We start from the raw sequence: 22,590 nt of genomic DNA, 5'->3' as shown, positions 1-22,590 counted from the left end.
TGAAAGGTAAAACTGGAGCTACTTGACACCACCTCACTCACTGTGCAGCAGCGAAGGTAACGAGTGTGACACTCACAGAGACAGGAGTGAACATCAGACAGGAAAATTTGAAGCCAAAGACACCTCAAAAGAGGGGTTAGACAGTACTGAAGATGACGTTTCCCCCACAGTTTAAGCGAGGCCTTCCATTGGGAGACTCTAGCTTCAGTAGGTTATGGAAGTCTGTAATTACTTTCGTCCTGATTTCAGTAGTTTCCCTCTTAGTATGTGAAATTAACCACAGACAGGAACCAGAACACATGCATGACTACATCAGGATTCGAAATTTAGCTTCAGTAACTAATCAAACCGATCTCAGACCACGTAGAGAGGCTTCTCCGACGACACTCACCTATGAAAATGTAACTCTCACTCTTACGTTCAAAGAAGGTACAACATCAACGGTCCAGTTCGACTTCTGTGAAGTCGTTTCCGGTCCCAGGTATGAACACATCTACGGGTGGATGTCCAAAACCTTGTGCATCATAACTGACGAGTGTGGGCCCGCCACAAATAAGTATGGTAAGCTGTTATCGTATCATAACTGTGATTGTGAAGATTGGGGATGGGCAACGATGAACACAGGTGGCGAGGGTTTAGGAAAAGACCCCAACCCAGGTCTTAAAGACCGACTAAAGATGTTAAATGCCCCAGCTTCTTATCACATGTGTAGAAAAGGGGTGGGTAGATGTAATCCTTTAAGACTTACCTTAACAGACCCAAAATTGACTGACGGAGGACTTTACGTAGTACAGGGAAAGGCTACTGATAGTCCTGCCCCACAAGGGCTCATTAGGATTATTGTTAAGCCTGTAAAAAGACCAGGTTCGACATACGACTGACGCAGAGAATGAGGTAAGGGGTGGAAACTGGAATGGCAGATGGGAATTTATGGTGGGTACAATATACGGCTTCAAGCCAGTAGTACAGATTGTATTGTGTGTTTAGGATCTAGACCCCTAGCAACACCAGTTCCTTCAAGATTCAGACTCCTAAGTCCTGAATTAGTTGTATTTTAACTCTGTTTACTGATGACACTTTGCCCCTCCAACACACTTGTCAGAGGCTACACTGAGATTACCCACCTGTATAATATAATACCCCACCTCTGTTCAAGGTTACAGAGGGTCCATTTGATTGTATAGTCTCAGATACAGCTATGGGGCCCAATGTAGGTAGTATTATTGCAAATTGTAGCCACAGTCACAATGCTAGCGACTATCTATATAACAGTGTGTTAAGACAGACAGCACCTAGAGCTGATTTATGGTAAGGGTGTGGAGGAAGAACCATACATCCAATCCTGCCTAAAGATTGGACCAGTAGATGTGCGTTGATGCAACTTATATTGTCATTCCATATCCTGCCTGTCACTGATACACCTTATGGAGAACTCATCTCTCCACGCCCACATGCTAACAGAAGATCCAAAAGAGATGCCGGTGGCCCGAAGGGAGCCTTTGATGACCAAGTGTACATAAGATGTCATAAGACTGCCAAGGGGGGTGTCTAATGACTTTCAAGCCAGAAATCAAATAGCAGCAGATTTAGAATCTGTTTTCTCTCAGAGGGTGATGATTAATAAAAATGTCGATTGGATCAACTACATTTACTATAACCAACAGCGTTTAGTAAACTTCACCAGTGACGCCATATCAGGACTGCATGCACAGCTGGCGAAGACTAGTTTAATGACCTTGCAGAACAGAATGGCATTAGATATGATTTAGCAGAGAAAAGTGGCGTGTGCCAGATGTTTGGGTCTGCGTGCTGTACTTTCATTCCAAATAACACAGCTCCTGATGGATCGGTGACCAGGGAGCTGGAGGGACTGACAGCACTCAGCCAAGAGCTAGCAGACAACTCTGGTGTCACTGATCCGTTCACCGACTGGTTGGGAAGTATGCTTAGCCAGTGAAAACATACATTTTTGGCAATCGTAATTATTCTGTGTGCTGTCATCATAGACCGCCTAGTTGTCTGTGGATGGGGGTTCCCGTGCATCCGTGGACCTCTACAGGGGTTTATTGTTTCACCGATGAGCCAGACACCAGTCCAGGCAACCAGTTATGTGACGAGGATGAGGACGAATTGGAGCTTCTGATGGCCACAGTCTAGATGAGGCCACCAGAGGGACTTCACGAGCGGTTCCTGACCATCCTCTCGGAGATCCTGAAGGACCTGATAAAGGCCCAGATGGACTTCTAAAACATCCAGTGAGATGTTGGAAGTTTGGAAAATAGACGGATTGTTTTGGATGAGTATTTGGAGATTAAAATTTTTTTTGTTTAATTGGGTTATAAAGGGATTTTAAGGTGTAAAGATTAAGAAATGTAATTTTGTCACGTGTAAAAGAACAGTCAAGGCTTCTCAGTATGTGTTCTCTAGCCTACAGGCTGTATCCTGATCCTGCCAGCCCCAAGACATGGAAGGCAGTGACTTTCAACGCACTCTATCTTGAAACGAACTGAACAGAAATACTTGAAATGATATCTGTGTGCATGAATTGTTTGCCTCTGTTTAGATAGATAGGAAGCCTCTCCCTGGATTGAGTAGGGGGGAGGTCTCCAGGGACATTTGAAAAACTAACTACATTTGAGTAGCTAACTCACAGTGAACTGTGAGTTAGGGGGGAATTGTAAGAAATTTGAGTAAAAAACTGTAGTTAGTAGATATAATAAAAGTGTTTAATAATTCATAATTAATAATTCATAGTTAGTCATAATCATAAGGGTTTTGAGAATGCATAATTAAGATAAACATAAGCATAAACAAACATGCAGAAGCATGAAACTTCTGCCAAGTGCAGAAGTTTAACTTTCATTTTGAAGGATTATTATAGATGGGATTAAACAATAACTGACAATCATTGAATGTGTTAGCTGCTCAGGAGAGACAGATGTGAAGACAGGCGTTTGCTGAGCTGAGGGTGGGTAGCCAATAGAAATTGAGATAGACGGAAGGGAGGAGTCGTGAATTAATATGTGGGCGGGTGAGAAGCGTTTTTTCTGCCTCTTTAGTTTGTGAATCTGCTGGACGGCTGTGTCCTGGGACGAGAGGTAGTTTTTTTCCAAATGGGGTTGTATTGTTTTAATATGTCATAGGAGTGTACACTCCAATGTATTACTGTAAATGTACTTACATCAGTGGAATTAAATTCCTTATAATTGTAAACCAGTTTGGGTAGCGTTATTATTGCAGCGTGTGTGTCGACGGCACAAAGCCGGCCACATGGCTGGCTCGGCCTCCCCTTTGTTATGAGGTAAAAAATACTATCTTAACAATAGGGATCGTTATCACAACAAAAGAATATCACATTATGTGTGCATTGCTGTCTTTTCCACAGCAACCAGATAAACCATCATGTGTTCCACTTTGTTCATTTATTATATATGCCTCATCTCTCCGTGTACACGGATTAATGCCAGTGTTGTACAAGCTTCTGAAGCTTGCTGGGCTGTAACCGGTACACAGCGTCCCGGTGAGGTGAATTAGGGCCACCAGGCACCTCAGATCTGTCATATCCACTTTCAATGGAGGCAGTGAGCGGATGACTCAAACCTTTCAATAAGCTATTCAACTCTAAAACCGTATGCTCCTATCCCTATTCTTATCTCGTTTCAATTTCCTCTTAACCAATCCACTCCACAAATTGTCACTCATCGAACACTCTTATCGCGGTCTCTATCTGCGGCCTTATTTTTCCCACTGGGCCGTAGCCAAATCTCAGAGGCAGGAGTGTGCTCTCATGAATAAAACAAGATTACTGGATTCCTATGTGTGGAGAGGGAATGGGGAGTTCCCAGGAGTAATGAAGATAGACCTGCTCCCTTTCTCTCCCTCTTACCAGCTCACACCTTATAGGGTATTCTCCAGGGACAAAGTTGCTTCGCACACAGACTCACCACTAAAACACTGCATGTGTGTGTATACAGTATTGTTTTTGTGAAGATCTGACAGAATGATTGCAGTTGATGTGGGATTATAAAGGCTGACCATTTACACACACATAATGTGAACCAGTCTAAAGCAGACCGGCCGAAAGAGTGAGTATGTATTCTCCGTGGAGTCACGCTCAGCTGATGTGAGAAATGTGTGAAGGAGGACCAGGAATGGGCAAATAGAGCCAACGGAATGAGGGCATGGGAAAAAGAGAGGAGAGAGTAAAACTGACAGGTGGAAAACAGTGAGGGAAGTTCAGGATTTAGTTTTCGAATGAAGTTTCATGTCTTTTCATGAACTGGGCCTAAGTTCCATAGATTTGCTGTCATTCCTATAAGACAGATACGTCTCTCCAATGGGGCTATAAACATTGAGTGCACAGATAAACATACTCTCACATTATCTAAATGGTTGGAGATCAATCTAAATGATTTAGAGGTGAAACCAAAAATGAGTGCACCCAAAATGTAAGTTTGAATCCCTCATTGCGTAGAAAAACAGCATGTGTTCACAACTGTGGTCGGTATGGCAGGTTTAAGTTGAACCAGGAAGTCTATTTTGGAATAGTTGCTGAATACCAGACGTTTGTAGCCAAAATGTTTACAAAGCCAGTGGAAATGATGGGCAAATCAACAAGCAGAAGGTCAGAAAACACATTTCCATATCTACGATATACCGTAGTTAGTAGTAGAAAGTAAAGTGCACTGTAACTGAAATAAAACTGCTAAGCATTAGAGTATGGAACATGGTGTTGCTAAATGCTGTAAATCCATATAATCTAGTGTGTCCAGTGTGTGTTTAGCTCTGGTGGCCTATTTAGATCTGTGTGTGTGTGTGTGTGTGTGTGTGTGTGTGTGTGTATACCTCCTCCATGGCGCTGATGAGATTCTGAGTTGATTTGCTGATGTCGCCCCCCACAGTGGTGGGTCCCCCTCCCTGGTAGATAGAGTCAGGACGGTCATGGCCGCTCATCTCCACTGTGTAACTGGCTTTAGTCGGCCAGCACAGCTGGTTGTGCATGACGAAGTACACAGCAAACACATACAAGCCCTGTCGAGAAAGAGGAAAATAATCAGCATGAGGAACCTTTTTCACGGCTCGGCTCCTCTGTCAGAGCTCCTCAGTATAATATAAGATCAATCTAAAGCCTGTTTCAGACAAGGAATCTGTAACAGTGTTGGATTCATCTCTTCATTCGGACAAAGTCTGTGATGCTGGCAGATTACATGGTTGTTTGTAATGTCAGGGATCCAAGGACGAAATGCTTAAGATATGAATGTACATACAGTATGTTAACATTGGAGAACATAACAATAAATTGTGCTTCGTCAGGATGCATTATTACTAAGCAATCATTAGCAACAGCCTCTCCTCCAGCACGATTAATGGAGAATTACTCCCTCATGGACCATGACGTCATTGGCACCCTGGTATGTCTGCTTCCTCCACTTCCCCATCATTACCGAATCCTCTTGGTCAAACAGCACTGGGCTGTGAATTACCCTAAAACACCAGAGTGTCAAATACCACAGGGTCCTCCCGTATTTCACAACACCCATCACTGGGCGATGACGGCAGACAGAGACGGAACGTACAAGAGGGCAGGGCACAAATGTGTGAATGTGTGTGCATACAGGCGCACACGCACACAACCCAGCCTCACATACAGACCTTTACACATTTGAAAATACTGTTGATTTACAGTGACAAGAAAAGGGTATTACGGAAGTTTCTGAACACCATGAAAGACAGTAAAACATACATTTCATAACATGGTTTGGAGAGCATTTGACATCATATGAGACATGACAAAACAGCCTTCTTTTTAAACATCCGACTTCAACAAGCAAGTTTGTATTCAAACCATGAAGCTGAATAATACCAAACCACATGCATCTGTTTTTATGTCTAACAGAGTACAAGAGACAGCAGATCAGACGGACAGTAAACTTTGTAAAGTGACCACCGATATTGACATCGAAAAAGGATTAGAAACAGTGCTGATGGTTACAATCAACATTACGAGGAGGAGAACAGGAACCGTAACTGGAAACGGTGTGTTTATGGGTGCACTGTAAAAGAAAAAAGGAACATCCAGCTTGTAAGGTGGAAACAACTGTCTGTGATATACACCCACACATTTCTGTGTCATACACCCACAAAGAAATGTATACGTGTCCGTGCATTAATGCACCTTTGAGGACAAGTGTGAATGAGCTTCAAAATGAGAAATGTATGTCTATTAAGATATGGGACATTTCAGGGTTCGGAGATGGGTTTAATGTTGTGCAGAGTTGTTTTACTGTCAAGTTGAAGCAAGAAATGAACCTCCTATGTGTGATAACATAAAACAGTGAACAAAAGCAGCCAGGTGTGTTTTCATGTACGGGTGTGTATGTTGCAGCTAATGACCTGTGGTTAACAAAGGAACAGGCTTTACTACCATAGGGCTGTTATGTAAGTGTTCTCTGATCACTGAAGAGGCCACGTCTTTAGAGACGGAAAGTACAGAACATAAGGAGTGCAGGAAGGAAAGGAAAGGTGGCGGGTGAAGGGGGAAGCAAAGCTTGGATCAAGAGAAATCAAAGAGGGACCATAAGCAGAGACATTTAGAATATAGTTGGATGAAGTGTATATACATAGCAGGGAAAGATGGAAAGAATAGCTAGAGAAGTGTGTCGTCTGTGATAGATGAAAGAGACACAAAGCGGTTATTGGAAAAAGTAATTCAAGGGAAATAAAAGCCAACAAAGTCCTCTGATCTGACTTGTGTGAGAGTGATGATTTTGTGGTTGGAAACAGTGTCCTTCTTGTTTTAAACTGCATAATTGATGCAATATTCCCTTAAAGTGTTTTGTGGAAATCATAGAAGCAACAGATCTATTCCCCCTACATCCTAATTCTCTGCAGGCTTCATATGGCTCGACATGTGTGGGTCTGTGTCTCCTTCGCCATAATAACACACATATCCTGTGTCCTATTTATAGGCTAGTACAAAGGTTGCATGAGTAAGCGTGGGTGGAATTGAATCTTAATGGCGCATGGTGCTGCTTCACTGTTGTGGACGTCTCTGTGACTGTGACGACTCAGCGAGGTATGGTTCACCAGCAGAGGGGCTGCCACAGGAGGAGAAAATGAGGGGTGGTGCTGCAGGGATACGATCATTGTCATCGAATTTAGCCGGATGTGGCACAGATGTACAGAGTAACAGGGTGGTGTAATGGAAAACGAGGAATGGAAGTAATAAAACACTGTGGTCTATACTTTGAACAGTCTAATGTTCCTAATTTGACTGTAAATGTGATCAGTTGCACAGATCGGTTCAAACGAATACCCCTAAAGGTTGCTTTCTACGAACACAGCGCTCAATAAGCAAAGCGTAATCTGTACTCTGCATCACAAGCACAACTGTGCGCAGCTGTTACATCTGCAGCTGTTTAACGGTGTTCAGTCATCAGCTGTTGGGTAATGTACCACATCAATAACAACAACAAGGCAAACATGGAAAATTCTCCGAATGGAAAATTCACGGCATGAAGGAAACAACAGCCGCTCCACTATACTTTGCAGCAGAGACCTACAGTGTAAACGACTTCCGACCCCAAGGCAATGAACAAAATAGAAAATTATAGTGTTACAGATTAGAATGGATACAATATTGTGTTAAAATAAGCAGCCAGTGGAATAATAACTGGTCAGAATTAGGTTGTTGTGCAGCACCTGCCTGTACAAAGATTTTAAACATGAAATCTAATTTGAAGAGATCTAGTAAGGGTAAGTTTGTTAATAGATTTGAAGTCTTATTGTGCAATTAAATAGTCCTTTAATCAGAACATCCTGCAATGGCACCAGAAAACGATTAGAAAAGATACATTTTTAGTCTTGTTATCAGGATCCCGTTTGCTTTCATCAAACTTTCATTCATTCCTAATAGAAGTCCCACTATAACACAACATGTCAGCCCTCTTGCTGTGACTCTTTTCCCCTTCTCAGGTAAATAAATTACGCTTGCTCTATAAAATGTGTGCGCACACACAAATCTAATTGCAACCTTGCTTGGTTCACGGTAACTGCATCTCCATTGACAAAGAGTATCTTGGCAGAGCAGTGTTTTGTGAAAACTGGGTCAGACGAGTTTGTTTACTGCTCATCAATGTCCTTGGACACGCTTTGGCTTTGGGGCTCTTCACCTGTCTGTTCCACTCTGATGAATCCTTCCTCATTCCTACAGCGGACCCAGACCAAATCCCAGAGGCTCCCGTTTTAGTCTGAGCTTCGAGGTTGCGATGTAAAAGCTAGGATTGAAAATCAATTGCCATAGCTCTTTTTTTGTTTTTTAAAGGTGTTTTATTCTTTGAGTGAGTTTGAAAAGTTGGCTGCGACGGTCAACTTGTCCCCAGAATTCGCCCCATCTGAAACCAAGGACGAACAGGGTGTAATAAGAGGCAATCTATTAGGCTGGCATGAAGTCCTTTTATGTTGTATTGCTCCTCTCTCAGTAGAAATGTAGCTGATTGCCGTAGAGGCAGCAGGAAGGGACGGGTGTTTTATATGTGATCTTGTGTAAGTGCATGCATGCCTGGGTGCTATTTGTGTGAAGGCAGACATCTGAGGATTGGAGGCAGAAAACTGGGGGGCCTCGGGGGCCTAAAATCAAAACTAGAACACATTAAGGTCACTACAAGGGAACAAAGGACTTTCATCTGAAGTGTTCCTACAGGATTAAGGAAGGATTTTTACCTCAGTCGAAAGATAAATGAAGCTTGTGTCTCGAAAAAAGACAGACGTCAATCGAAAACAAATCTAATTTGGGAATGTAAGAAATGAATGGTCACTGAATCCCTCAGGAAAAAAAGGTGTGTGTCACAGAACTCACAAACTTGCTGATATAACCGATGACCAGTGACTTTAAAGAGCACCGTCACACCATTGGTCAGTGGAATAAACTGACCACATGATGTCACAGAGTGAGGCAAACTCTATTGGAGCTCATAAACAAGTGCTAAGTGCGACATCGACCGTTGGCGTTGACATCGCTTCTCTTCATTAGTCACTTTACCAACAGGAGAAGTTTACTTTGGTGCAACGCTGTTGTCTTTGGCATGTGGATGCCACATATCCCCACCGGTTACCACAGACCTGTTATGGCACACTTTACAAGCAGATGGTGTCTCTCAGAAAATGACAGAAGAGACCACAACATTTACAGACCGAGTGAAGAAAGAAAAGAGCACATTGTACCAAAGAAAGTGGGGTCGGGAGAGCTTCCTGGGTATCTTTGCAAAGAAGACATCATTGAGTTGTTTAAGATGTAAAGCATTTCAACAGAACTACATTCCTGCACTGTTAACACAAACATTATATTGGATTTAAACCAGTGATGGTCACAATGTTGAAGCCATGCTAGCATTTCCTAAAGCTTCCAAACCAGCATTAAACCATCAAGTGACACCTTACGACTATAAAAGTGTTCAGATGGTTCGTCAGCTCTTTCAGGCTTTTTGTTTTCAGTGAAACAGTTTCGTGAAATGTTGTCACTCAACACCAGAGCAGCCATGTGCAACAAGAAATCCAAGAAATGCAAACAGATTGACAAACTACCACACAGAAGAAAAAAATCTGTTAATTAAAAATAATCCTGATATTATTATTGCGTCCTGATACATCCTCCAATCCCTGCGTTTTCTCCTGGCTCAGTGTGCATAGTTTCGAAACAGCAACATTTTCTTGGAAGTAATAGGTAATATGTTTAAGAGAGTGTTTAATAAGATGGAAATTAACAGCAAATCAGTACATTCATCTTTTTGGTACAGTGTATAGCCGAGAGGAAAGGAAAGCAAGTGGGGAGATGCTGCTGTGGATTGAGTGTAGGAGTAAAATAACTGTATTAATGAACAAATAATCAAGGACAGGTCAGATAGGTACGGAAGCACGTCAACAAACAAAAAGACAAACAAGTCGATGAGCTCACCAGCAAGCAGTTGAAGATGACGTAGAGGATGAGCATCCACAGGTACCTGTAGCCCATATGGAGCCCTGCCCACAACCAGACCAGCGAGATGAGCAGGAACAGGTAGAGGACCAGCGGCACCTCTGGAGCGAAAAATAACAACAGCGGAGGTCAAATAAAATACATCACGACTGAAAAATCTGGTTGATATGATTTGATCAGAATCAGCTTTATTGGCCACGTATACGTATACACACAAGGAATTTGACTGTTTTTTCTGTTGCTCTCAATGTACACAGAACATACACAGAAATTGACAATTAAACAAAAAACAAGGACAACAAAGTAGAACAAAGGTATAGCATAAACTTTTAACTACTATGTACACATATAATTATAAGTATATATACAACATATATGAATATAAAAAACAAAAACAATGACAATGACATGGGGATGCAGAGTGTAAGGATGCTTGAATAAATATGGAAAGATTGTCACAGGATACTTTATGTACATGAAGTAGGTGAAATATGCATATATATATATATATATATATATATATATATATATATATATATAAGAAGCTGTTCAGGTGTCTGGTTGTTTCGGCGTACAGTCCTCTGTAGCGCCTACCAGAGGGGAGGAGTTGAACTGGTGGTGTCCAGGGTGTGATGGGTCTGCAGTGATGTTTCCGGCCCGTTTCCTGAATCTGGAGAAGTGCAAGTCCTGGATGGAGGGCAGGCTGGCACCAATGATTTTCTCCGGAGACCTGATAGTCTGTTGTAGTCCGTTCCTGTCCTATTTGGTGGCCGATCCAAACCAGACAGTGATGGAAGTGCAGACAACGAACTGGATGACAGCGGAGGAGAACTGAATCAGCAGTTCCCGAGGCAGGTTGAACTTCCTGAGGCAGGTTGAGCTTCCAGAGCTAGCGCAGGAAGTACAGCCTCTGCTGGGCCTTTTTTTGTGATGTGTCGATGTTGGAGGCCCACATCAGGTCTTGGGAGATTGTGGATCCCAGAAACCTGAAGGTTCAGAATAGGGGGGCAGTGTTGGGGGGCTCCTCCTGAAGTCCACTGTCATCGCCACGGGTTTGAGCTTGTTTAGCTCCGGGTTGTTCTGACCACACCAGAGGGCCAGCTGTTCAACCTCCCGTATATGCAGACTAATCACCGTCCCTGATGAGGCCCATGAACGTTGTGCCGTCTGCAAACTTGATCTTAGTTATAGTACTCTAAATGAGTAAAATCTAATAACAGCTACGGTATTCTTTGTAAGACTATGCACACACGCACACACACACACACACACACACACACACACACACACACACACACACACACACACACACACACACACACACACACACACACACACACACACACACACACACACACACACACACACACACACACTACTTTAAGCATTTTAAAGGTTGGCAGGTAGTTTCTGGGTGATATACAGTACAGAGTAATCCTTATTTGTTGCAGTGTTTCTGAAGCGGGGCAGTAAAAAGACAGGATTGGTGTGTTAGAGCCAGGAGCCGGGCCTTAGGAGCTCTTTAATGAACCACTCCTGACTGCCCCAATTCAGCATTGGTGAACACAGCCTTTTCTGCTCCAAAAGTCTTAATGAGCACACGTGGTCCACATGTAGAGTAATGTGGACCCTGATTAAAGCCCAAACTAGTGCTTGCTGTACATTGCTGGAGAGCAAAAACACAAGTTTGGATAAGACCTCACGGCGCTCATACACACAAGCACTCATGTATGCCAACAAGCAAGCACTCAGAGCCGCACTTCCATTTTACCCACTCAGCGCTTCATCTTCTGAGCATTTGCCAATAATGCTGTTAATGATCTACGAGCCAATGTGCTCAATCCCTTTGCGTGTGAAGATGACACAGACAACTGACATATATAGCATGTAAAGCTACATTTATGTACACTGTATATCTTAAGATGAACATGGACGTAGAAATGAGAAATAGAAATCACTCTCATCAATTGACTAAAATAAACGGTATGTATTTGTAGCTGGTATTAATCGTCGAGAGGTGGAACAAGTGCTCAAGTTAGGAACACCATGGCTGCTGTGGCATTTAGTCAAAGCCGGCCTCGGAACAGCCTGGTGGACAATTTTGTTTTATTTATTTTTTTATAATTAGCTTTTATGTTTGAGAACGATATTAAAATGAATACTAGTAGCCTCGTAATATTCTTCATAATAATAGCAATAATACAAACCTTGCGGCCAGTCGTCATCTTGTCTCATCTCACCTCTCTCAGTAATTTGGGGAGTGAGGCTACGATTGTGACTCATATAGTCCGACCGAAAAAGCGACATCATAATCAACCACTATTCCGGAGATAGGTGTGCTCCTCTCCATACTTTAAAAGTCTGAGTTTGCACTCAGTAATAAGCACATACTTGAGTAAATACTGCCCGAAAACACTCACACACTCGTGCCACAAAAGCATACAAACAGTTGACCTCGTGCTAAAATGCTCACTCTTTCTCATGCATGTTGTTTACAGTGAACATCCACCACTCTGCACACCGCATGCAGACAAACACTGAATCACATTTGCTGTAGTTGGACTGCAAAGATAAGAGGAGACTGAGCTCTTCTGTAGCAACTATAACCCACTTTCCACCTGGGCCGATATAGTTTTACAGTACGTTACGCTACACAAGTAGAGCTGAGTACTGCACCTCAGATTTGATCTGTACGGGTAAGGACAGACACATTTATATTCCTTTTAGCCATTGCCCATTGTACTATTCCTGATGAATAGTGTGAGAGTCCAAGAGAACACACTCAGTCTCATACTGAAGTGGAGACTGAACTAGGGCCACTTATGTATCCTTGCACCTCCTCTACATCAGGTCGTGATGTACCGGTACCTCTTATCTTGAAAAATCATTCTCTCACCTATTATTGGAATGGCTGATTAGAGGACAAGCAAAATGAGCACTGCCATTCAGGAGCAGAGTGAGTCAACTGTCAAGAGTGAGTCATCCCAACAGAGAGAGAGGGGCCTGGTAAATAATAGAGCTCATATATCATGTTTCATTCAGGAGAACATAATCAAGGACATGACTACGACTTAAAACTGTGTTTCTTTGAAATGAATGTGGTCCTTATAAAGAAGAGCGTTTTACATACAATTAAAAAAGAGGCTCCACTTGATGAATTAACTTTATAGCCTGCGTGTTCAGGTTTTGTGTTAGCATCAGAGTTGCTTTACAAATTAGGGGAAGAGATTTGTTTGCCAGATGAATGTCACAAATGTAATCATTGACTGCAAAAGAACATAATCTCGCGACCTCACCCATTGGTTTGCGGACTATTGTTTGGAAGCCTCGAGTTTGGCATTTTGTCCATTGCCATCTTGTTTTTTTGCAACCAGAAGTGACATGGAGCTAAGGAGGAGCTAAGTACAACCGAACACTGAATAGGGATGACATTTCTAGCGACAACACATAGACCTGACAATGCCAGTCAATCAGAAGGTAGTACTCTAAAGAATGCTCTATATGGTGATCATGTTGTAAGGAAGACGACTTGGAACTAGCAATTGAGACCAGAAACTCATGTTTACAATGTTTACTGAGGTCATTTTCTCATAGACGGAGGTTATACTACACTAGTTATACACAGTCAGCAGAATATTCAAAACACACCCACATCATGAACACCACACCCAACATGGCTGTATTGTGTGGCGCAAATGAGGGATGACAAGTAAAAATACTGCTGACCCGGCTCCGATACGTACTACGCTGGTGAAACAGGATTGGAAACACGGTCAAGGCATCATCTTCTAAATCATCTGTATCCCAGACACACACATAAAAAAGAAAATGTACCGCTTAAAAACCACACTGCTGAGTCACTCTGTGGTTTGTTGGTTAGTGTTATGTAGGACAGACTGTACAGTTCACTTGACAAGTAGGATGGAAACACAGAGCACTGGCCCCAAGTTTGCACAAAAAGCCCTCACTGAGGTGCCACTTCCACCACCCTGTCAGTTCCACTCTGCTCCAAGTTCTGCTCCTTATCTCACTGCAGCTTTCCTCTGGCTGACCTCTCTTCTACTTTCTTGGTTTCCTTCTTCTCATATTTTTCCTCCTCATGCCTCTCCCTTCCCCCTTGAGGCTTATTTCCTGTAAGTCTTTATTCATTTTGCCAATACTCTGGTCATTGTTCCCCGATGCTTCAGCATTATTATTTAACACCTCGTCTCTTTGTGTTCCACACTTACTCTGGATATTCAGTGTTATTTTGGTGTATGTCCGTTCAGAGATGATTCTGCTTCATAAACTCGTTCATCCGTTGCTTTTCAGCCTTTTTCGTCGTCTTTGTCCTCAGTCTTCTCAACTTTCTACTGTCTACTGTTTAGTCAGTTCTTCTATTTTGCACATCTGTCTATCTGCACCCTCCTTGGTTTGAGTTTTCCAACCATGTAAGCACATTTCAGTCTGTGGACAGGGCAGAGCTCCCACAGTAAGAACTGGTTCCCAGAGCCAAATGCTGACGTACTGCTTTTCTTGATACCACTAAGAAGAAGCAGAAAGAAGCAGAGCAGGCACACATTTTCTGTTAATGCATGTGTGCATATACTTGCATGTGTGTGAACATGCATGAATGCATACGTAAGTCTTTGCATAAACACATGAGAAAGTGCTGCTAAATGATGTCATGGGCATCTTTCTGCCAGGCGGAGCTAAGAAGTAAACAGTTTAACCTCCAACAGTGCAATTTGTGCTCAAAACCATTTGTCATGGACATGAAGTAGCTACTTCTCTCCACAGGAGCACAGGCCCCAGTTTACATTTGACTAGAGCTGGTTCCTGGTGTGAGAAGACAAACTGAGAGGAGAACGTCAGTTCAACAGAAACGGGTAGACACTCGATACAGTGCTGACATCACTGTCACAGAGAGGTCAGCAGCTGTAATAACTGTGTGTTGAGCATGCACACACACGACCCCACACACAAGTATTATCTGTGTCAACTAATTGTGAGCATTTAGGCACAGTAAAAGCTTTGTTTTTGTGTTGCGTAATTGTAGAGAATATTCTGGTAAGATTCATGACAATACTAGTACTGAGGTTGCAAAGGTATGTATTTTTAGTGCGCTTTCATGATAGCAGAAAAATACATACAAAGGATTCCCATGTAAATTCAGCAATTTCCGAAGGAAAATAAGTCCCAACAGCAGTGGAAGAAGTGCTTTGATCCTTTACTGAAGTAACCAGACAACAAATTAAGAATACTCCATCACAAGTAAAAGCCCTGCATTCAAAATCTTACTTCAGTAAAAGATGTATGAGCAAGAAAATGTCTTTAAAGTATCACAATTATTGAAATAATTATGCAGGAATATATATTCGATTATTCGATTTTTAATACTGATGTATGAATGTATATGCAGCGGTGAGTTTAACTCCAGTTAAAAATAATAGTTATTCATTCAACTACGGTCTGTTGAAAATTGAAAGTCTGCTCACTTCTGTATCAAAAAAACATCATGTCTTGCACACACACTTATGTGTTCAACGATGACAGCTTGTTTATGTTGTTTTTTTGCTGGCAAGCCTTACAGTGGGCACAATGAAGTTTCCGACACTGGCACACTTGCTTGATATCGCTGATGTCAAAAGTCCTGCTGTATCTCGCCCAGTGAGTTTTACATTCGGGCTTCTCACAAGAAGAAATAAAACAGTGATTAAATGCAGTGCACACTGTTTCTGTTGTTGCATGCTGATATACATATTGTGTCATCGTGCGTCCAAATAAAACTAAAGGTGCAACCAGCACTGAGCCATGCATGGACTTTGATCAACAATGTTGCTGTCCAATATTGCAGCCGTTCTACACAAAATGAAACGCGCATATTCACACCTCAAGGGTTGTTCTGTCCTCTGTGCTTGTGTCACACACACACAGTCGGGACGTTAGACTGCTGCTTTGAATATAATTAGCTGAGCCTAACTTTCCTGGCATTTGTTCTCTCGTTCTCTCTCTCTCTGTGTAAATAAGGAGTTTTAGAAGCTGCCTTGTTTGCTACGTTGACTGCTTCCTGTTTTTCTCATTCAACACACAGTACAATACTATATTCCAAGTCTCCTTATCCCTAAACTCACCCCAAACCTATGCTGTCTACTTTTGATCTTTGTTGTGTGCACTGTCTATCATAGTAAAATGCTCCTGTCCGGCAAAAATCCTACAGGCTGACCTTTAGCCTCAGCCTGGTTTTTAAATGAGAATGTGTTCTCTCATTAATAATGCACACCTACCTGTTTTGGTTTCCCACACTCCTTCAGAGGCCACACACAGTGTGTAGGGAAAACCCCTTGCCAGCCAAAGGACTGGCACTAATTCAGGCTTTGCTTTGTCATTGGAGGGCCTTGACTGAGCAAAACAAGCTCAAGCCAGCTGATTCTCACTGAAGGCCACTGATTAGGGCCATGACACTGAGGCATTAAAGTGGTTTGGCTAGGATCTTCATGTGTGGTCGAAGTGACCGATTGCACTAAAAAATACTCCTGATTCATACAGACCATAACTCTATGACGGGTATTCCTTCGCTAACAAGAATCTTACATAAAGTACAAGTTTGGGGTTGTATCCACACATATTTTTGCACTGCATTCAGTCCATTTAAAGTGAATTAAAATACACGTCTATTTAAGTGCAATGGCGAAACAAAAGTGTGTCTGTCAGCATTATTTCATTTAGGGAAGTAGGTATTGTTTTGTTCCTGTACCATTAATCCCTTGGGTACACACACAGCAGACAGAGACAGAGCTTGTAAGCTGAGCAAAATAGGGGCTGAAAGCTTCAGCCAATAATAGGGGTGGATACAATCTAGTTCCAGAGGGCATCCTGGCAGCAGCAGGTTACATGTTTTTGTGGTGCAGATTGAGAGATTGTGTGTCTTAACACGAGTTGTTATGTTTTTATGTGCATAGAGATTTATGATCTCATATCTATGCTGATGCATAACTGGGTTAATTTATGTTTGTGAACACACATTGCTGTATTCGGTACCTGTGCTGTTGGTTCGTCCTCTGTAAATGTCGTCGTAGGCCTTCCACTGCTGAGTGACCTGGTAGGCGTGGATGAACACCACCATTACTGCAACCAGACAGATGAGAGGCACCAGCACCGCTGTACACAGAGCTGCATAGATGTTTGGGATGAAGCACCTAGAGAGGGGACGGACAAATCCGTAAGTGATTGTCTTTTCTTTTTTTTCAGTGTATGTGGAAATTAAGCAGAATGTATGTGAATAAAAGAGGAAATTGAAAGAGAGAAAGGGGTGGGGAGTAAAGTGTGCATCCAACACAAAGGTAAACTCTAAAATACGGAAACACATCACATGCCAATATTGCTCTTTATTTACTCAAGTTAAGACTGTGAAACCTGAAGAAACACAAACAGGTTCTGGCCGGTGAGACCTCTGAGCCGGCCTAAGACTCACAGCATTCTTGCTCAACAGCAGCTTTTGCCTTCAACAGCAAAATACGTACGTTCTTAAATCTTCTGAGCAACTAGGTCAATCTGCAGCTACAGGGGGATAATATCTTAAGTCAAAGACCCTTGGAAGTGTTTTTTCTATTTAAAGACTGAAAGAACAGTTAAAACAAACAACACGATACACGTGTCTCGTGCTTAGAAAGGGAGAACAATATGGAGTGGCTATGTGAGTTCATGTGCTGATCCTGCCTAAGAGGCAAAAGGTCAAAAGGAAGCTTTTATTTTTTGCTTTTTCTTTTTAAAATCAAGTTATCTTTTAATTGCTACAATTTGTCTATTGGTGTGTGTCAGCCTAATTTTTTTTCCTGGGAAATCTCAGGACTCCTTTCCCAGCTTCTGTCCAATCAGACATGTTTTTTTCTTTCTGGGAAAATCAACATCCTCATATACACTGTTAACTGCCAAACAACTATCAAAACACTCATGTGACTTTGTCCTTTTCACAAAACAAGTTCGGCCCCTGATTTGGTGGGAGAGTGAAATACAGATAGGACCTCCCGGCAGGCCTGAGTAATCGCAGATAATAATTGGAGCTATGCTAGCCATAGCATAACACGAGGTATGCCAAATAAAGCATTGCATCACTATTTGCCAGCAAGACAGCCAGGTTATGCGAATTTAAACACACTGGAATATGGACATTTGTACGGCTGTGGCCTTGTAAGAGGATGAGATCCTACTGTAAGCAAAGTCTCACAAGAAAGTGAAATCCCAGGGATTCCTCGAGTGAATGAAGAAAACATTACGCAGTGGCTCATTTCATTTACTTTAGAATTTAGAATAAATAAAGTGAGTAATGCCTATTATTGGGGCTTTCATTGAAATACTGCTGTTGTTTTTACATACGGAAGTGTGGAGTGTAATGGGTCACTTAAGAACAGGGCCTTGTTTAATAAAGGCCTAATATAAAGTTAAAAGTATAAATCAACTCTAAATTAAGGAGACATACATGCTGCCATGGTAGCCTCGACTCACATGATACGATAGCAAGACATTAAAGTTGTAAATTTACATTTCCACAGGTAAGACTATAAAACAGCCTGCATGAAATAGATAAGATGTCAGGTTTACATGTCCACCTTCATGGGAAATTATTTGAGCAACCTTATAACCTGTCTTTAAAGTAGTCAAACTAACCATGCATCAGTCTGTCCAGGTAGATTATCATATTATACTCAAATAAGAACGAGTAAGTAACAACTGAATATACATTGTTTTTTTCCACTCCAAATTATAGTTATGAGATTAACGGCGACAACACAAATAAAATCATGACAAAAACAAGGGTTCTGCTGACACAAATACATACAAATGGAATATGTATGGCACAAAAATGCTCACTGACGCAAGGTCTGAGGTTGACACCTGTTTGTGCGCAGGCAGGGTGAAACTGAGACAACTTGAGTTCTGAGAAAACAAGACGGCTATCTGTTTACACGCATGAGGAGAGAGAGGGAATTCAAAGGCTGCCTCATTCCCTGTAAGAGGAAGGTACGCTTCCAGCGTAACTGAATACTCCTCTGTATCCTTGAATCTCTCATGTATACGCTCACTGTCTCACACACACACACACCCACTCTCAGGAAACACGCACACAGCACACACTCTCTCCCAAGGATAACAGCCACACCTAAGACCTCTGGCTAACTTTAGATGTGATTTAAGGGTTCAATCGCCATCAGTTTTTGACTTTGTCTGTCATGTACCCATGATCACACACACCCAATGTAAAAAGTTTACTTTGGCAATTACTACACACGCACACACACGCACACAGACACACACACTTAATGCACAGACAGCTGATCGGGAACCGTTGGGAAGTTTTTTAAAAAGGTGACCTCATCTGTTATGTTCTAGAATTTATTTTCTATACATCGACGACAGCCAGTTATTTTTAGCTAAAGCACACAGACATACAGACACACACGAAACCAATCAGTATATGGGTTATTTAAGGTTCCTCCCTTCCTCCTTTCCACCCTGCAGTATGAAAGCCTCCACCTCTGAAGAACTGGCTCAGGTGTTTTCTGTTTGTTCTACTCTGGCCCGAAGTGGAATTTACCTAAGCCTAAAAAAGAAAGTGAAGTCACTGCGACTGACTCAGACCGGTTTAAAAAACAGACTGACGAGTCCATGAAAACAGATTACGTTTGTGTTAGCTCAATTCCACCTCCTCGGTTCTAAAGACCACTTGTGGGTGTAGTTGTTGTACGCAAGTGTTTTGCAATGTAATGTCCACTCACACATCTCCTTGAACCAGCCCGTATACGGTGTGTATGGTCCATCCGAAGCCGCCGAGCAAGACGATGACCAGGACAATGATGACCAGAGCAGGAAGTCCCCAGCCCAACAGGAAGTAGAGCAGGTATCGACGTTCCGTGTGCTCGTCATTCATCACCAGCACTTGCCAGAAGTTCACTGCCTGGGTACAGAGTGTTTGAGAAAACAATTAATACACATGAAAGCAGAGACATGTCAACAGAAGCAGCACCTTTATGACCTATTATAATTATAACAATCAATAATGTTGTGGGGGAAAGACAACGTGTTTGGAGTTTGGAAGATTCTTTTCATCTTTCTTTGAGAACACACATACAACCACACTTTTATCACACCCACAATAGCTTTGTTTGCTTTGTTATCGAGCAGGCTTTGATAGTCTCATCCATCTGATACAATGAGCCCAGCACTGTTTCATAAGCAGCTTTTCTGAACACCTGTTGGTTGCAACACAACGTCGTATCCCTTTGTGAAGACCTCTGCAGGCAGTAACAATTGTAATTACAATTCTAGCACTGGTGAAGAGCAACAGGCAAAGTTTACTCTTGAATTTTAAAGTTAAGCTCAAGGGAAAAACAAAGTAGCATTTTCCAGTCTATCTTGATGGCTGCGGTTACAAATTGATGACATTTACTCTGCTTAGCCTTATTTAGACCAACGTTTTTACAGCCTATAAGGATTGTCTGTGAACTCTTTTTGCACAGTGGGCACAGGAAAGAAGGTTAGGGGACACTGACCTCTCCCTCTGATAACCTCTTGCTCCCCATAGCCATATTACATAACCACTGACACAACAAACATTGCTGCACATACACACAACACAGGAATGGACACACTCACACACAGACCCACAGAACTACACACGAGTTGTGTAACAGCTTGACTGCACTGCACTGAGACATTAGTGTGATGTCCGGTTGCTGTTTAGGTGGCATTATGATTGGTTATGCTTTTGTCTTACTGCCTTGTAACTGTATAAGGGTTGGTTCAAACAAATTACAATATCAATTTCCTTTCATCTAGTGGTACCTAGCCATGCAACTTTGCTTTTGGTTTTAACAGCGATGTCTCTTTCCAAAGACAATGTCCTGGTTAGTCAGTGTAATCCACTGAATTTATTCACTGGAATGACTTCCTATTGAAAAGTTACTCCGTTAAAACAGTTGACAGCGCGTTCTGTGTATTACTCAGATTGCATTAGAGACTTTGCATTTGACAAAATCTCAAAAGCTTAACAAATACAGCTGAAACTATTTGCATTGCTGGATACCACTGAAGGTAAGTGATTATTGTACATTTTGGGGTTAACTGATTCTTTAAGTGTGATTGACGCAGTAGCGCTGTTGGGAAACTCATTGCCTGTATGTCTGACCACATGGCCTGATGGCCATTAGAGGCCACTTATGAATCCATAATCACAATCAAATTAATTTGTCTTCTCGCAGGACACTGGCAGGTATCGTCTGACTACAAATCAGTGAAAGTGGCCCCTATCTGGCTAACTAGTACAGTAAAACAGGGTATAAATACAATCAAGGCCATGCAGTACCAATGCTTTAGCAGGTATTTGAAGGCTGGACGAGCTGTAAAGTATTGCTGTGTAATATGACGCAGTTTCAGAAAGCTGAGGTTGCCTCTGCGAGCCTCTGCAGTAATGAAAAAGCTGTGATTCAGTTATTGGCGGTTTTCTGGCATTATGCCAAAGCTTATTCCCCTGACCAACTATTGGGCATGCACATCCTCACATACACACACTGCAGTTATTGATTTGAAGTCTTCTTCGTGGTCTGAGATGGGTTGCTGGTGCCCATTCATATCAGCTATAGCTGAAAGCATCTACCTGACAGGAGGGGAACATGAGCTGCGAGACATCAGTGGGGTCGATACTGAGATGTTGGTGAGGACCGAACGGTTTTAAAGTTACACATCAATCAGAGTGGCAGTAATATTTTCACGGTCAGCTGCTACAGCTGCTGACAATAAAGAAATGTCCAGGGTCGATTTTGGTAGGGGTGTTAAAGAACAATGGCAATTTAAGAAATGTATGAGGGAGCGAGTGTTTGAATGAAGAATTGAAAATCCCAAGTGAATTTTGAAACTCCTTTTGTCGTGAATCATAGTTCATGTTCTCTCCGCCAGATCATATCAACTCTACCACCATAATAACTACTACCATATGTGGCCAAACCTGTTTTTTTTACGTTTTACGTTTTTTTTACGTTAATACCATTTCATCTCACTGCCAATTCTCTATAAGTTCGTCATCCAAACACTTCTTAGGCCGCATGAAAGCCTTTGGTCTCAGCCTTCATCCCTTAAAGATATGTCACAGGTCATCTGGTAAACATTCTGATGTGAAAAAATGCTAATCTTATTATACTTCACCACATTTAAAGTATGTCGTGCCAGGAGAGATTATATCTATTACATGAACACAGATTATGTTCACTGACAATACGAACGTCACACGTTCTCAAAGACTGAGAAGCAATGGAAACAAAGCAAAAGTTAATTAAGAGGGGAACAACGAGAAGAGAATGTTCCATAAACCATAGGGAAGATTTCTTGCTGTTTATGGAACATTTATCAAATCTGTTTAACAAGCCAATATTTTTTTGAAAGTTTTAAATCCAAAACAAATCCACAAAGAGTTATTTGAATTAACGGTAAGTCAATGATTTAGTTTGGAAAGGGAGGATCATTTGAGGAAAAGGATCTATCCCCGGGCCAGTGTTCCTCTCTATAGGGGTGAATGAAGTACTCCGGCCCATGTTCACCACAATCCTGTGCTCAGTAGGTCACAAGTATATTCCCTCTTAAGGATT

The 22,590-nt window shown here is 42.0% G+C and overlaps 1 protein-coding gene across 1 annotated transcript in view; it reads right to left on the bottom strand.

The window, feature by feature from the left end:
- Positions 1-22,590, bottom strand: part of adgrv1 (adhesion G protein-coupled receptor V1) — a gene marked incomplete at its 5' end in the record, with an annotated part of 98,105 nt that overhangs the window by 9,245 nt on the left and 66,270 nt on the right. Inside the window, 4 exons of the mRNA XM_079270996.1 lie at positions 4,846-5,031; positions 9,953-10,074; positions 16,994-17,151; positions 19,729-19,907. Of these exons, the coding sequence (XP_079127122.1) occupies positions 4,846-5,031; positions 9,953-10,074; positions 16,994-17,151; positions 19,729-19,907 (645 nt within the window). The remainder of the gene's footprint in view (positions 1-4,845; positions 5,032-9,952; positions 10,075-16,993; positions 17,152-19,728; positions 19,908-22,590) is intronic.

This window comes from Melanostigma gelatinosum (genome assembly GCF_949748355.1).
Source record: "Melanostigma gelatinosum genome assembly, chromosome: 6".
NCBI lineage: Eukaryota > Metazoa > Chordata > Actinopteri > Perciformes > Zoarcidae > Melanostigma > Melanostigma gelatinosum.
This window is presented reverse-complemented; position numbering and strand designations above follow the sequence as displayed.